This window comes from Phyllostomus discolor, chromosome 7 (genome assembly GCF_004126475.2).
Source record: "Phyllostomus discolor isolate MPI-MPIP mPhyDis1 chromosome 7, mPhyDis1.pri.v3, whole genome shotgun sequence".
Classification (NCBI taxonomy): Eukaryota; Metazoa; Chordata; class Mammalia; order Chiroptera; family Phyllostomidae; genus Phyllostomus; species Phyllostomus discolor.
The window spans coordinates 72,930,086-72,945,554 of NC_040909.2; the positions used below are offsets into that span (position 1 = coordinate 72,930,086).

Sequence of the window (15,469 nt, forward strand, 5' to 3'; positions counted from 1 at the left end):
TATAGCCTTTGCTTAACCAGAAGCTGCTCCGTCTAGCTCTGGGATTGTTTTATCATCACCTTCCTGTAATAAGGAACCAGTAGATTTTTCTCTTCTAGTTTTGCAAAGGGAGAACAAATTTGCCAAGGAGAGAAGAGCCTGTGATGGGCCCTCAGCTGTCTGTTGAAGCTGAACTTGAATCTGCTCACTGTTAGGGTTGCAGAGGCTGCCAACAGTGCATTTCCTGAGTTATGCTGAAAGACAGCACTCATGCAAGATGCAGCTCAGGGAGGAACCGAGCCAGATTTGTAGGGTCAGTGGTTGGTCTTCATTTTAATATATTTCCACTGAATTTCTTTTTCTCTCTCATGCTGAAGATGAAAATGACTCATGGGAATTCAATCATGCATAGAAGCAGTATAAGTTAGGTTGGTTAATTAACCTCTGCAATTGGGCAAGTCATGAAATTTGGCTTGTTATGCATTTTTTTGTTTGTTTATGATCATGGAGAGCAATGTGTGTGGTTGGGTCTGAGAGAGGGAAGAAGCAATATATTTATGAAGTATTTCCTCAAAGCTGTCACAAATTCCATTAACACTTCTGGAAAATATTATTTCATACTTATTCCTCTTTCTCCCTTACATCTTTTTTTTTAATTTTTATTTGATTTTAGACAGAGGGAAGGAAGGGAGAAAGAGAGGGAGAGAAACATCAATGTGTGGTTGCCTCTCACGCATCCCCCACCAGGGACCTGGCCTGCAATCCAGGCATGTATACTGACTGGGAATTGAACAGGCAACCCCTTGTTTTACAGGCCAGTGCTCAATCCACTGAGCCATATCAGCCAGGGCTTTCTACCTTATATCTTTAGTAAAAGAAGTCCTACTAGGTCAAGTCAATCTCTAGTTTTGCTGTAGTCATCACTGAAACCCAAGGAACATTGTTTTGGTTTTATAAGTACAATTTTATAGCCTCTCTTTTGTGTTGGATTGTATAGGCAATCCAATACAAAACAAACAAAAATAATGCGTTGTGATTTTGTTTTTAATTTATTCCTGAGGATGTCTCTAGTAAGTAAAGACAATGAAGAACACTTTGATATTTTACTTATTTGATTTTTAAATAATTTAAAATAAATTTAAACAAATAACTATTTCCTTTTCTTTCTTCCAAACTTGGAAAATGTGGAGTGCTAGGGGAGATTTGCACAGAGGTAGTAGCGTGTCTAGAAGTCCAGAATGGGGGGGGGGGGGGTCCAAGAGCAGGCAGATGGAGTAGCTGGAAGATTGATTACAGTGAGAAAATATGGAGATATAGTGAGGGTAACAGGAGCCAGGTTTCTTACTGTCAGAAGAGAGATTTGCAAATATGAAAAGGGAGAAGGCTAGCAAGAGCATAGATATCAGAATTGAAAGTACTGCCAATTAACTCAAAGTTTTAATAGTTCTTAGAGTTAAATGTAGAAATAGTTATAGATATATGTGTACATATGTACATGCACACATGTATACATGTTTCCTAGTTCTGTCTGCTGAGAGTCTCTAGAAGTGATGATACCCCAATGTCGATGAGAACACAGATCTTGGTTTCTAAGTGTCATCCTTCACTAAAAGATCTTTTTGACTCCTTGGAGAAATGATTGAGTCAGGTCTGAGGCACAAATGGTACAAGATGAGCCTGAAATATCTTGTTAATGCCCAAAAGTAAGGATATGGTCAAAGAATGATTAGGACAGATCAAAACGATGCAGGAACCAGCTTAGAGGGTGTCCTGCTGGCTAAATCTGCAATAACTGTAGGCACCCCAACAAACAACATTCATTAAAACATGACAAACTAAACATGAATTTAAAGGAGAAATCCATGAGTCTATTACTAATATCAATCAATCAATCAATCAAGGAACAACTTCTGCATAGTAGAATGAATAAATAATATAGAAGTAGTGATTGGAGTAGGAAAACCACCATTTGTCAAGTACCTAAGCAGATGCCAAGGCAGATGAATGGAGGTTGATAAGAAGTAAATACTAGCATAATGACAAAGTTCTCCTTACAAAAATCACTCATCAATTGCATAGGAGAAAAGGCATGGTATTAACTTGATCAAGCAATCAAGATTAATTTACCAGTGATAAGAGCAGACATCTGGCCCTCCCTTGTCATGCCCCCAATAGAGCACCTCAGCATTTTTGTAATTTTCCTGCCAAGAATGCATGAGCCAATCTCAGACAACCTGGTTTGGGACATCATTTGGAATAAAAGTCTTGTACTCTTTAAAATGATAGAGGTTAGGAGAGACAGGGAAAAATGAAAAATTGTTCCAGATGGACGCCTGAAGAGGCATGATAAATAAATGCAAGGTATGAGCATGGATCCAATGTTGGACAGAAGAGTTTGCTGGAGCAGTTTGTAAAATTTGAATTGGGCATGTGGCTTAGGTGGTAGTGATGTCTGATAGTAATGTTAATTTCCTGATTTGTTTGGTTATTTGGTGGTTAGATGGGAGAGTGCCATATGGAGTATTTAGGGTGAGTGGAACATCATGACCCAACTTGCTCTCAAATGGTTCAAAAAAAGACTAATGACATATAATCATATGTACATGTATGTTTTGATATGTAACATAGTATATTGATATACTATGTATTTACACAGCATCTATAATATATTGGTATATGTTAATGTTATATGATAATTAATATATGTAGTATATATTAATGCCATATATTTATATTGTTCTATACATTACATATTTTTAGAATGAGAGAGCAAATGTCAGATAGAGCATCTCTATTTAAGTAAAAAAATTATGTTTATTTATATAGAGATGGAGCAAAAAATTATAAAACACTAATAACTTAGAGTCTCAGTGAAAGTGATATAGTGTCTTTGTAACTTTCTTGTAAGTTTGCAATTATTTCAAAGTAAATGATTTAATAAGAATACCTGTGTCTTATATAGCCATATAAGTAACAAGTGTTTTCATGTATCACTTTAATATGCGGTATTTCCTATGTAAAATGTTTCCATGTTCTCAAACTCCCGCAGGAATAATTTATAAAACTTAAAATCAGGGAGTGGGTTATGCCAGTCTTTTCAGCCCCAGAATTCCCTAAATGTCAAGTGAGTTCCAGGAAAGTGTTACGTAATAAGAAAGTGTCACAAAGAAAGTGCTGTCCTTTGCTCTTCAAATTCCAGTTCTTAATTGACTACTGCAATAATTTATTAGTTTTACTAAAATAATGTCTATCCAATAAATTCATAGTTTTAGTTAATAAAAAAAGAATTTGCTTTGCCCTGGATCAAAGGTGGAAACTTCTGTGCAGTAATTAAAGAAAAAAACAAAACACCTTGCTTCAAAAACAGCAGGCATTGGCCTGGTTGGTGTGATTCAGTGGATTGAGTGCCGACCTGAGAATCCAAAGGTTGCTGTTTCCCTTGCTGGTCAAGGCACATGGTGAAAGGCAACTTATCCATATGCCTCTCAAGTATCAATGTTTCTCTCCCTCCCCATCTTTGTAAAAATAATAAAACCTTTAAAAACAGCAGCATTCCATTATAACTCAAAGCAGCACAGTCTTCTTTATAATCCCTTTCATTTTATCTTAACTTGCTATTTTAGTATAAAAAACTTTCTTTAAATGCATATATACCCAGACATGCACAGACACATACTTACACAAACACTAGCGCATTTTTACTCAGTTGCTTTTACCTTGCAAAAGTCTTGTGATTATTTGTTCACTTCTTTATTTGGAAAAGTTAGAAAGACATCTAGGTCATTAGGTCTTTAGGTCTTTCCCTTCCTTCTATAAGAAAATCACTTTTTAAAGGATGAGGCAATTAAGTGACTATAGATTGCCTGGTAGCAAGTTATTGAACAACCAAGGCTAGAATTTAGAATCTTATCATTATACTACACTGAAAGATCTAAGCACGGTTTGTATATCTTGGGTAACTCTTCCTTTAAATACGTGTGTATCAGACATAGTATCAAAACTAAACTTTTTCTCTGTGCCTTTAGGAACAGAATCTAGTTCTACCCAGGTAAATGCTGACTGCAAGATGTCTCTTTGCATTGTGAAGTTTTTCTAATGTAATACTGAATGTTTTACATTCTGTGTATTTATTCATTGCCAGTCTTAACAGAGTTTTCAAAGGCTGAAATGCATAATACAAAGAATTTTTACCAACAAAGTAAAAATGTCACATTCAAATGCAATTAGAAAATACACAACAGTTTATAGACCTGTCTAAAAGCTTTTGCCAATGCATTAAACATTTTTGTTTTAAAGCATGACAATAGTAGTTATTACTAGTTATCATAGATGCCACAATATTATGAAATTTCATTAATTTTTTTGAGAACATTTGTTTAGTTGTTACAATGCATTTACCTTCAGTACTAGGGTACCTTTTTCTTATTTATTCATCCAACATATCTTTAGATGCTAACATGCATTAATTTAAATTTTACCTTATTATTAAACATCCATGTAGTACTTACTTTGTGCCAGTCCTTATTCTAAGCAGTTCATGAACAATTAACTCATTTTATCCTCACAAAGCTCTCTGAGATCACTGCTATAATTATCTTCCACTTTACACAGGGGGGATACAGAGAAGTTACACAGTATGTTCAAGGATGCACAGTTAGTTGTCTTCCATAACTAGGATTCATCTCCGAGCAGTTCAATTTTCAAATTTGTGCTCATAAGTAATGTACCATGCTGCATGGAGCCTCGGACCTATAGAAGGAAGCTGGGGAATTACCTGCTGATTAAATAGATTACTATCTGTCTCTTACACTGATTTAGAAGCACTATGCAAATTACCAACTGCTCCATGCCTTACTTTTCCACTTTGTGAAATAGAATGGATAATATTTGCCACCCATTTCTCTTCCAAACAACAGTAAGAATGGAGAAAATTTACCTATCTGCTATGTGTATGTTTTTATGCCTGAAAGACTCAGGCAGCAATAAGGCTAGAGGAGACCAACATCAGTGGACCTTAACATGCAATGAGACCACAACAATTCAGTATAATTAACAATCTCTTTCAATCTGAATGAGTGTGAATTATAGGGACAGAGCTTTGGAAACCTCAACTTCCTTTTATTTGAACTTTCTTCCCATATAATTTTGAACTGCTTTTTTTGGCTGATTTAGAATTTGTTTATATGAAATAACTCAACTGAAATGTTGTCTAGGGCTTAAATTATGTGATCTAATAAAAATGTCTAATTGTAGATCTGCTAAATGAAAATGCTTTCTTGTTACATACAGCCCTGCATCATTGCTATTAAATATGATATAATGACCTGATTAGGGACAACACTAGAAATTTCGTGCCAAGCATCCTTAATCCATCTCTGCCTATGACTGTCTTTGCTTAGTCTCTACAACCCCAGCAGGTCCTTCATTAGCTATAGAGGGCAGGGAAATAAATTCAAAATAGGACCCACCACTGTTACCAGCAACAGCAAACAAGTGGTCCAAGCATCTATGTCATGTGACCTTGAGCAAGTCTACAATCTTGTTCAGTCTGAATTTCCTCTTCTAAAAATTGAGGAAAATAACAACGGCTGCCTACCTCCAGGGTTGTCGTGAGGATGAGATGAATTAAGGTATGTGAAACTGCTTTGTAAACTGCACTCTATGGTTACAAAGACATTAAAACTAAAACTTCTGGTTTTTAAAAATCCCCCAAAGAGTCCTGGCCAAGTATTTCAGTTGGTTAGAACATCATCTGGATATGACAAGGTTGCAGTTTGATCCCAGGTCAAAGTCCACATAAGAATCAACCAATGAATGCATAAATGTGTATAACAAATCAATGTTTCCTCTCTCTCTCTTCTTTCTCATCAATAAAAAAAATCTCCCAAAGATAGAAATTTGCTTACACATTATATACACAGGCAAAATTTTCCATCATGTAGATTCTTGCCCTGGACTTCCATGTTTAATGAGTTAAGAAAAAGCAATAGGACTTGGATTAATCCTCAGAAAAGGTGGGATTTCAGATGCCTAATGATTGGAGGCTGAACTCCTGGTGAAGGAGATGGTGAGAGAGCAAGTACAAGCCTGAAGTCAGATGACCACACTGCCTGCACAGATGTGTCTGGGGTGAAAACTGAGTATTTGTTGAGGTTTATGGAGATAACTTTAGTGCCTTACCTTGAAGGGAGATGACCCTTATCACTTGGTCTGAAAGGAAAACCATTATAGTATCTATAAGGACTGCTCTAGGGATATAAAGATGACATGAACCAAAGATTTTGTGTTACTCTTAAAGAGTATTTACAAAGTTGTTGACAAGGTCCAAAAAATGGACAGGGAAGAAAATTCGGGTAATGGAGGTCAGCTAAAGACTGACTGCAAAGGAATCCAGTCAAGATTCCTACATTGTCTCTCCTTTTTAGAAAATTTGGAAGCCAGCTCAGGTACACTTTCAAATCTGATCTAACATGCTTGTGGTTAAAGCAGCACAGAGCTGCCGGGAGTGGTCTGCCCTGTGATCTATTAACTTTGATCACTTTCATGATCACAGAGTGCACACCTTGCCCTAACCAAATACCTGACAAAATCCAGCCCTGCTGAGCTGGGAAACTTGACAAGCCAGAGTTTTGGGGGTGGAAAGACAACCTATTACCTCTACTAGAAAAAAATGTCTCAAAACCGCTTGGCAGACTGATACCAGCATCACCTTTACATGCCAGAAAAAAATTATTACGCTAGAACGGGCCCTTAGAACACCCAGTTGGAAGTGAACAAATCAGGGAGGAAGACTAATGACTGTATTGCGCATTCCTCCGAGGCAAGGGCCATGTCTGCTCTCTTTTGGGTGGGAGTGCAAGTGGATATGCTGCTGATAAGGCTGTCTCTGGTCAGTTGTAGCTACAACTCTACAACGAAAGCCTGGGGCTACTCTAGGGTGTAAATAAGGTGGGAGGAGAGGTCAGCAGGAGCGGGTGCAAGGACGCCACGGCGCTATTGAAATTCACTTTCAAGTGGAGAGGCATCTGTGAAGGGAGCGGGCAGGACGGTGTGGGCTGTGTGTGTAATTTGTCTCAGGGAAGCCTCTCCCTTACCGCTAAGGCTCTCCTACCCAGGGAGTCTGGGGTGCCCTAAGCCAGAAAATAAAGGGAAGGAGCACACATTTCTACCAGGGACCATAGCGGGGGCTGTGGGGCGGGTATGTAAGAAACACTCCCGGGGACAAGTTTCTGAGCAGGAAAGTGGACCGGGAACAGCACATTTCCTGCTTTGCCTGTGCAAACCCCACGCAGAGCCAAGCGGGAACAAGGTTACGGTCGAGGAGTCGCCGGCTGCCAGGGCCGGGTTTGGGGGCTACCTGGAGGAGTCGGTGGACTGTGGAGGAATGCGGGAGAGTGGGAGAGGGTGTGAAAATGGAACGCACATCTCTCAACCTGTTTCTCAACAAGCGTCCCCAAAGCCCAGCTCCCCGAGGCCCTTTTTCAGCCCCCGTGGGAGAAGCAGCAGCTGCCCCGGGGTAGGGTCGAGGCTCAAGGAGCGAAGAACGAGGGGCTCGGACTCTGCGTGGCCTTCCCGGTGTGGGGTGGCGGGTGCTGCGCCGCGGCGTCCGCGGAGCGGAAGGTCGATATCTACAGGACCACTCCTTCCTCCCCACCCCTCCCATTCTGCCCTCGACCTTCGACCTTGCAGCTCGGACCCTTAGAACACCCCGCGGCTCAGGGACTGGGAGGAGAGGAGAAAGGTATCCGGAGACTCCGCGCCGCCGCACAGTCGGCCCGCCCGTGCGCAGTGCGAATTGGCGGTGTCCAGCTGCGCGGCCCTACCTGAGAGGTGCGGAGCCCCACCACGGTCTGCCGCACACTGCCTCCCGCTTGGCTCCCGGAGGCCGCCCAAGGCGCTCGATTTATACGTGCGAAGACCTTATTGTTGTTCTTTGTCCTAAAGACACCATTGTCTATTCTACTGCGGGCCTTCCGGCGTTTCTCCGGAGTTTTCGGCGCGCACTCTCTTCCCCTCCCCCCGGACTTGCTCTCCAGGACCAACCTGCATCTATCTGGGTGCCCTCGGCCTTCCCTATGGACTTGAGTGTCCTTCATCCGGCTCCTGCTTCCTGAGCATCGAAAACACAAACGCCTGCAGGAAATCATCCAGCCTTTGCCTGGTCACTCAGAGGCCTGGGAAAAGCGCCGTTTTGACTTCGGTCTAAACCACAGCTCGTCACGTACCCGGGTAATTTCTGTGCTTGCCGGCCAAAGGTCCTAAGTGGTAACGGGCACAGCTTCTTGAGCGCTAGACGTTTCCTCACCCAGCCTTTCAAGCCTTGGGTCTGGCCTAGCGATCTTGAGTACGATTAGTAGTAGCCCGGAGCCCTGAGATCCTGGACTGTGTCCTGCGAATCCGGACGGCTATGCGATGGGGTGTACAAGGCTCTTGTGAAAGTTGCTTGTATCACCCCCTACCTCAACCCCCACCACCCCACCCTCCACCCCCCGTAAATATCTCCTGTTGAGAAAAGCAAGGCTTGCAGGAAGCCACTCCGGATGTTTGCTGCTTTTCGTGTGGCATTTGTGGCTGGCTCTGATAACGTTCGGAGTTCCACTTCCAACACCGTATTTAGTAAAGAGACCGAAATAAAAACAGTCCACACACTGAAACTGGTTTGCGGTGCTGCAGCCCCCAACATCCTCCCCCATAAATATATGATGAATGAATGATCATTACAAGAAATCAGATCTAGGTAACTATGTAAAGTGGACTAGTCTTGGAAAGGTACGATGATTCCTTCCTGGTAACTATAAGTAAATTGCTGTGTTATAACTCCCTGGGAAACTGTTATAAGAAGTAGGGGGAGGGGCTCTAAAACTTGACGCTCCAACTGCATAGATGCAGTGCTCTCACCTGATTTCCCAGGAATCTTACCCAACAAAAATCAGTAGTGAGTCCTCAGCAACAAGTGCAAATAATAATGGGAAGCCCAGGTTTTCTTCCTCCTCAGTTTCTCAACTGTCTTGGCACCTCTCTGTGCAACCGGGCGACGAAGATGGAAGCCAGGATGAAGAAAGTGTACAAGGGCAAATAGGTGTTTATACATTTTCTTTGATTCACACCTAGATTGTTTTCTATTTTATTTTTTACAGAATTAGTCAGATAAGACAGATAAAAAGGATTATGGAATTGGCATTGTTTTTGTTTAGTGTTCGATCTTTATTCTAAGAAAATACCTATTCATAGAAACTTTGCACTAATAGAAAATTCTACATTAAGATATTTAAAAAGACATTTATTACTATCCAGAAAAGTCAGAGAAGATCGCCAAGAATACATCAATGATCGAGGCACTAGGGCATTAATTTGTTCTCTCTACTCCTATAGTTTCCTTATTATATAACCATTTGCAGTGCAACTATGCTTAATTTTCAAGCCCCTTTTTCAGAAAAAAAGCTTTAAAGGAAAATTAGATGATCAAGTTCAATTTGTTTAAGATCAACTGATCCAAAGCCACCATCACTTCTCTAAGATTTCCTTAAGCAGATTAAAGGTTTTTTTTCTTTTCTGAACAGGGGAGATTCAGAAACTGCAACCACTTTCTCAATTTTTCCCCTGAATGAAGACTGGCAACTACTTCACAGATCCTCACACGGTTAAAGCCAGTTGTTTTTGTTTTTGTTTTTTTTAAACAAGCGTGTAGTTCTTTGGAGGAATGACAGACAATATCAGAGAAACTGAATGCCAGCCATTTCCAAAGCTCCTTTTCTTTATTTTTATGGATGCCACAAATAAGCGGGACTGACAGATTACTTTGTCATTGTAATATCACCAAAAAGCTGCAGCATTTACCTCCCCGATCCCTGATATAAGCCTTAGTTTTTCATCACCCCTGCACAATAAACAAAGAAAATCTGTTCTGGAGATACGATGCATTGATTTCTTTGTAACACTATCTAATTATGTAAAAATGACTGCTTTCATTGCCTTAGAAAACAACACAAATAAGCAAACACAACTTAATGATTAAGAGCTCCAAGTCTGAAGGCACACTGCCAGAGAGGAGCTCCATTCTTCACTGCTGTGATCTCTGGCAAGTTCCTCAACCTCTCTGTACCTGTTTTCTCTCTTGTAAAATATCAAGTATTTACCTCAGGGGGTAATAAGGATAATTTGCTGTTGGGATGGCTCTGTGAACAATGTGTGACATGCTGTGTCACATATGAAAAATTTTCTCAGATTTAAGCAAAAATTTAGCAGTCATTCAGATTTTCATTTCAGTCTGAAGAAGCATATAGGAATTCCTGAATATTTGTCAGGATAACCACCTTAAACTGTGCCTAAAAGTTATAGTTGTTTTGCTGCTCAAAAGGATTGCTGTTTTTTCTAATAGATGGGTATTTAGATAAATATTGCTGTTTGTCAAACAAGCAAAGTATAATCAAAGACACTGAAACTGAGAACAGGCTGGCAGTGACCAGAGGGGAGAGGGGAGGAAATTTCAGGGGAAAAGGGTGAACGGTTTGCAGGAACAAGTATAAAGGACACATGGACAATAACATGGGGAGGGGGCGGGTGGAAACGGGAGGGAGGTGGGAGGGGGAGGGGAGGTGGGATGGGATGGGGTAAAAGGCCGAAAACTGTACTCAAACAACAATTAAAATAAAAAGATTGCTGTTTGTAATAATATTTTAGAATTCAGAACTAAGTCTTGCTTATTTTACTGAACACATACAAGAAAACTTTGTTTACTATACATTCATGTACAAATTTTCAGTGGTTAGTTCTTGTTCTTGCACAAAGGCTTTAAATTCTTCAGGATGACAGGATATTGGCTACAGAACGTCATTCCATATTTAACCTTGTTTTAGAAGTTATAATTTACCTGGGACATAGCATTTTGAATATGATACAACAAGCAAGTTGAGTCTTTAGAGGAGAGAATTTTTTATTTATTATCAATAGTGTCTATTGCACTCGATAAAATACCTTTGAAGAACACACCCGTGGCGTTCCTTAATCTAAACTAGGTCACCCACCACTAAAACATCTTTAGCTCCCCTAATTGGATGGATGCTTAGTGTGTTGATACGAACTACCGTACCCAATTACTTCTATCCAACACCCCAGAAGGTTTCTCAGGAGTCCTTCTAGATACCAGAGGACGTGGAGCCGGTGTCCTGCTCCAGCCAAGTTTTTGCTCCGGCAGGTGTAGCCTTTGGTGCGGGGACAGAGAAGGGGAAACGGGAGGGCGTGGGATAAAGCTTGGACAGAGGACTCGGGTGGCGGGCTGGGCGTTGGCCTAAAGACTCTGGCCCGGCCCGCCCCCGCTGCTCTATTGGCCGCAGTGGAGCAGAAAAGGCCCCGCGGCCCTGAGGTGTCCGCAGTGACACTGGGCCGGCGGGCGGAGGCGCTGGCTACGCGGTGGGCTGGGCCTGGTCTGGAACGCCGGTGGCAGGTTAGGCTCCGAGACACCGAACGACCCGTTTGGCATCTCCCTCCCTCCCTCCCTCGCTCCTCACCCCCTCCCCCCCAGGTCGGGGGAGGCGGCGAGTCCGGCTGAGGGTTGTGGGGCGCGGGGCAGGTCTGGAGAGCCATGAGCAGCCCGGATGCGGGGTACGCCAGTGACGACCAGAGCCAGACCCGGAGCGCGCTGCCCGCGGTGATGGCCGGGCTGGGCCCCTGCCCCTGGGCCGAGACTCTGAGTCCCCTCGGGGACGTAAAGGTGAAGGGCGAGGCGGCGGCGAGCAGCGGGGCGCCGGCCGGGGCCACCGGCCGGGGCAAGGGCGAGTCTCGCATTCGGAGGCCGATGAACGCCTTCATGGTGTGGGCCAAGGACGAGCGCAAACGCCTCGCGCAGCAGAACCCGGACCTGCACAACGCCGAGTTGAGCAAGATGCTGGGTGAGTCCGAGTTCGGGATGCAGAGTAGTAGGAATCGCGGAGCAGCCATCCTGAACCTAAAAGGCTGAGGGTACTGCGCCCAAGGCCAGGGACATGCTGCCGCCACGTCCTTCCTTGGGGCCCTCCGTTACCCTTCTGCTCCCGCAACCCCGATTCTCCCTACAAGCTTTTTAGCTTCTGTCATCGGTGACCGAATTATTTGGGTGCCGGGACACGGGTACAAGGGCACCGGTACAAGGGCCCTGGGGAGGCAGCTTCCCGGTTGTCTCAGTGGTGGTGAATACACTGCAGGAGCGGAGCTGGGCTGGTCGTGGCCGTTCCCCGACTCCTTTCCAGGGTAGGGGACTTTTTTTTTTTTTTTTTTTTTTTTAGTTCTTAGAATGACCGGGAGTGGGTGAGCGGGGAAGCCTCTTCTGGGAGGCTAAAAGCAGGGGTGATGCCCTCAAAAAACCCTAGATCTCTTGTGTTTCCCAAGTGCTGGGACGCCACTCTGCCTCCAGAATTCCACACTTTCCTTTTTTAACTTGACTCCCTTACCCCTTCTAGTTGCACAATTCTAGGTCGGAGGGGAGAGGTGGGGCCTGGGAGCGGGAGCTCCGATAGTAAGTCCCGCGACCCTCTCCATCTTCCCGGGGCAACGCAGGCAAGTCGTGGAAAGCGCTGACTCTGGCGGAGAAGCGGCCCTTCGTGGAGGAAGCCGAGCGGCTGCGCGTGCAGCACATGCAGGACCACCCCAATTACAAGTACCGGCCGCGGCGGCGAAAGCAGGTGAAGAGGCTGAAGCGGGTGGAGGGCGGCTTCTTGCACAGCCTCGCCGAGCCGCAGGCGGCCGCGCTGGGCCCCGAGGGCGGCCGCGTGGCCATGGACGGCCTGGGCTTGCCTTTCCCCGACCAGGGCTTCCCGGCGGGCCCGCCGCTGCTGCCCCCGCACATGGGTGGCCACTACCGCGACTGCCAGGGCCTGGGCGCGCCCCCACTCGACGGCTACCCGCTACCCACGCCCGACACGTCACCCCTGGACAGTGTGGATCCGGATCCGGCCTTCTTCGCCGCGCCGCTGCCCGGGGACTGTCAGGCTGCCGGGCCCTACAGCTACGCACAGGCCTCTGACTACCCTGGGCCCCCGGAGCCACCCGCCGTCCCGGGGCACCCCAGGCTTGGTCCCGAGCCCGCAGGCCCCGCAATGCCCGGCCTCCTGGCGCCCCCCAGCGCCCTGCACGTGTACTACGGCGCGATGGGCTCGCCCGCGCCCAGTAGCGGGCGCGGCTTCCAGATGCAGCCGCCGCAGCACCCGCCGGGTCCCGGGCAGCCGTCACCTCCTCCCGAGGCTTTGTCCTGCCGTGACGGCGCGGACGCCAGCCAGCCTGCTGAGCTCCTCGGGGAGGTGGACCGCACGGAATTCGAACAGTATCTGCACTATGTGTGCAAGCCCGAGATGAGCCTCCCTTACCAGGGACATGACTCAAGTGTGAATCTCCCTGACAGCCACGGGGCCATTTCTTCCGTGGTGTCCGATGCCAGCTCTGCGGTATATTACTGCAACTATCCTGATGTTTGACAGGTTCCCAGTTCAGCCCAGCCTGCAGGCCAGAAGCACAGTGTTACACACTTCCCGGAGAAGCTAAGGTTATCCTTAGCTTCATGTTGTTTTGTTTTGTTTCGAAGTTGTCTTGGCATATAATTTATGATAATTTATTTGTCTGCCACTTGAACAGTTGGGAGGAGAAAAATGTGAGGTTTTGTTTTAAGATTTCTTCAGATAATTGTTTCCCACAGTGTCATTGTCAAAAGCCCGTTTCCAAGTTCCAAGTTTACCAGTTTTGAGTGTCCCAGAACAACTTGCTCCATTTTCTAAAAATTTATTGATCAAAGAAATTTTCTTTTCGGGTGCGATTTTTCAATCTTAAAAAAAATAAAATCTGGAATCCTACTTTTTCGCTTGCTAGTGCCTCTGTCAGAAACGCCATTTTTTTTGAGACAGATGTTAAGTGTTAATAGGATTAGACATTTTAACGGTGACATGTAGCACATAGATCCTCATTTTCTCATTTTCTCAAAATAGTAGACCTAAGTGACTTCAATGAACATTAGGATATCCAAATCTGATGTAATAGTTTTTGCTAGGAAAAATCCTCATGAATGAGCCTGTTACAGGGATCATAGTTTGTAAAAAGTTATGGTCAATCTTAACACTTTAAATATATTCAATTTTACTCCATCACTCACTTCTATCAGAAGAGAACAGTCAAGTAATTTTGGTTTTCTAGTTGTTTGTTGAATCTTGAGACCCTGCTTAAAGAGGCTTTTGGTTTTTTCTTTTTCTTGTCATCTGTATTTCACTAATAGTGTTTATATTCCCTCTCAACAATGAACTTGTCTTTGAAATCCTCACATGTCTACACCTTGGGAAGTAGTGTTACTGGGCTGAAAATAATTTCAAGGATTCACAGGAATAAAATGTGCATTTAGCCTTGACTTTCAATGAACCTTAGCATCTATAATTTCATTAGGATATTTTGGTATTATAGGCTAACTGCATATGTAGCTGATTGCATTTCTTGACTTGTATGTAGTGTGCTTTACAGATTCAACTAAAGCTACAGCCCTAAGACATCACTGTCCTTCCATTCTAGGGAAGAAACTGAGTCACAGGGTTTTGAAGTAGGGGGTCAGCCCTGCTATGTGTTACAGCACAAATTACAGTGTCCCTTTCCATCACATTGTGCAAACTGAGACATAAATGGAAACAGATGGCCTGTAATGGGCACTTCTTGTGCCAAGTGATTTGTCAATGCCATTTTGTACTGAGTTAAACTTGATCGATCCCATGAGCCTAGGTGCTATTTTCCCCACTATGCAAGTGAGGAAAGATGACAATGAGCCCTCACCTGTCACATATGGTGAAAACTTGGTGCTATAAGTTTTAACATTCGTTCACTGTTTTCCTTGTGCCAGGGTGAATTCATAGGCACTGGGAGAAGTTGTATCCTGCTGGTGAGAAACTATATAATTTTCTATACTGATACATTTCTGTAGATAAAAGGAAGGAGTAAGAGGATAGCTTAAAGCATTTGTGTTAAAGAGGGATACTCAGCTGAAATGGTTGGCTAGATTCTCTTGAGAAATTGTATGTTTTGTAGAAAATGTTCTTGGATATTTGGAATCTTCAGGAGAAAGTTTCAGGAAGGAAAGGCAAGTGTATTTTGGTGGGGGTGGGGGCTCTAGTGCTCTACTTTTTTCCACATTATTTTTTCTCTGACCCCAGACAGGTTCTCTTTCCAGCCCTAGTTTCTACCTCAGGATGTCCCAAGAGACCTCACTTGCTCAGGTTCAAGGCTGAGTTGCCAGTTCAGATCACACTGAGCATTTAGTGCATACTTGGTAGGCCCAAGGAGATTCAGTTGTACCCTTGGCTGCTACCTCTAAACAAAATAAATAGGAGAAGGAGAAGAAAGAGTGTTTAAGAGGAAGAATAAAAAAATCCTGTTCACGTTACATTCTTAAGTACTTATTAGGTCAAGGTGGGAAAAGAAGAGTCAAAACTTTAGGCATTCCCAATGCCTTTCACCCCAGTAGAGGACAAATTAGTCTTCCCAATAATTT

The 15,469-nt window shown here is 43.9% G+C and overlaps 1 protein-coding gene across 1 annotated transcript; it reads left to right on the forward strand.

Annotated features, from left to right (window-relative positions):
• The first annotated feature begins 11,355 nt into the window (after window positions 1–11,355).
• On the forward strand, window positions 11,356–14,341 carry SOX17 (SRY-box transcription factor 17). The gene is made up of 2 exons (XM_028518609.2): window positions 11,356–11,867; window positions 12,511–14,341. Exons 1-2 carry the CDS (start codon window positions 11,561–11,563, stop codon window positions 13,422–13,424), a joined length of 1,221 nt encoding a protein of 406 aa, XP_028374410.1. The 5' UTR covers window positions 11,356–11,560; the 3' UTR covers window positions 13,425–14,341.
• Window positions 14,342–15,469: the final 1,128 nt, after the last annotated feature.

Bases quoted from the DNA above. Each gene is read 5' to 3' on its own strand.
- SOX17 (XM_028518609.2), top strand. From the start codon at position 11,561: ATGAGCAGCCCGGATGCGGGGTACGCCAGTGACGACCAGAGCCAGACC. The intron at 11,868-12,510 runs GTGAGTCCGAGT...GGGGCAACGCAG, and splicing joins CGAGTTGAGCAAGATGCTGG to GCAAGTCGTGGAAAGCGCTG.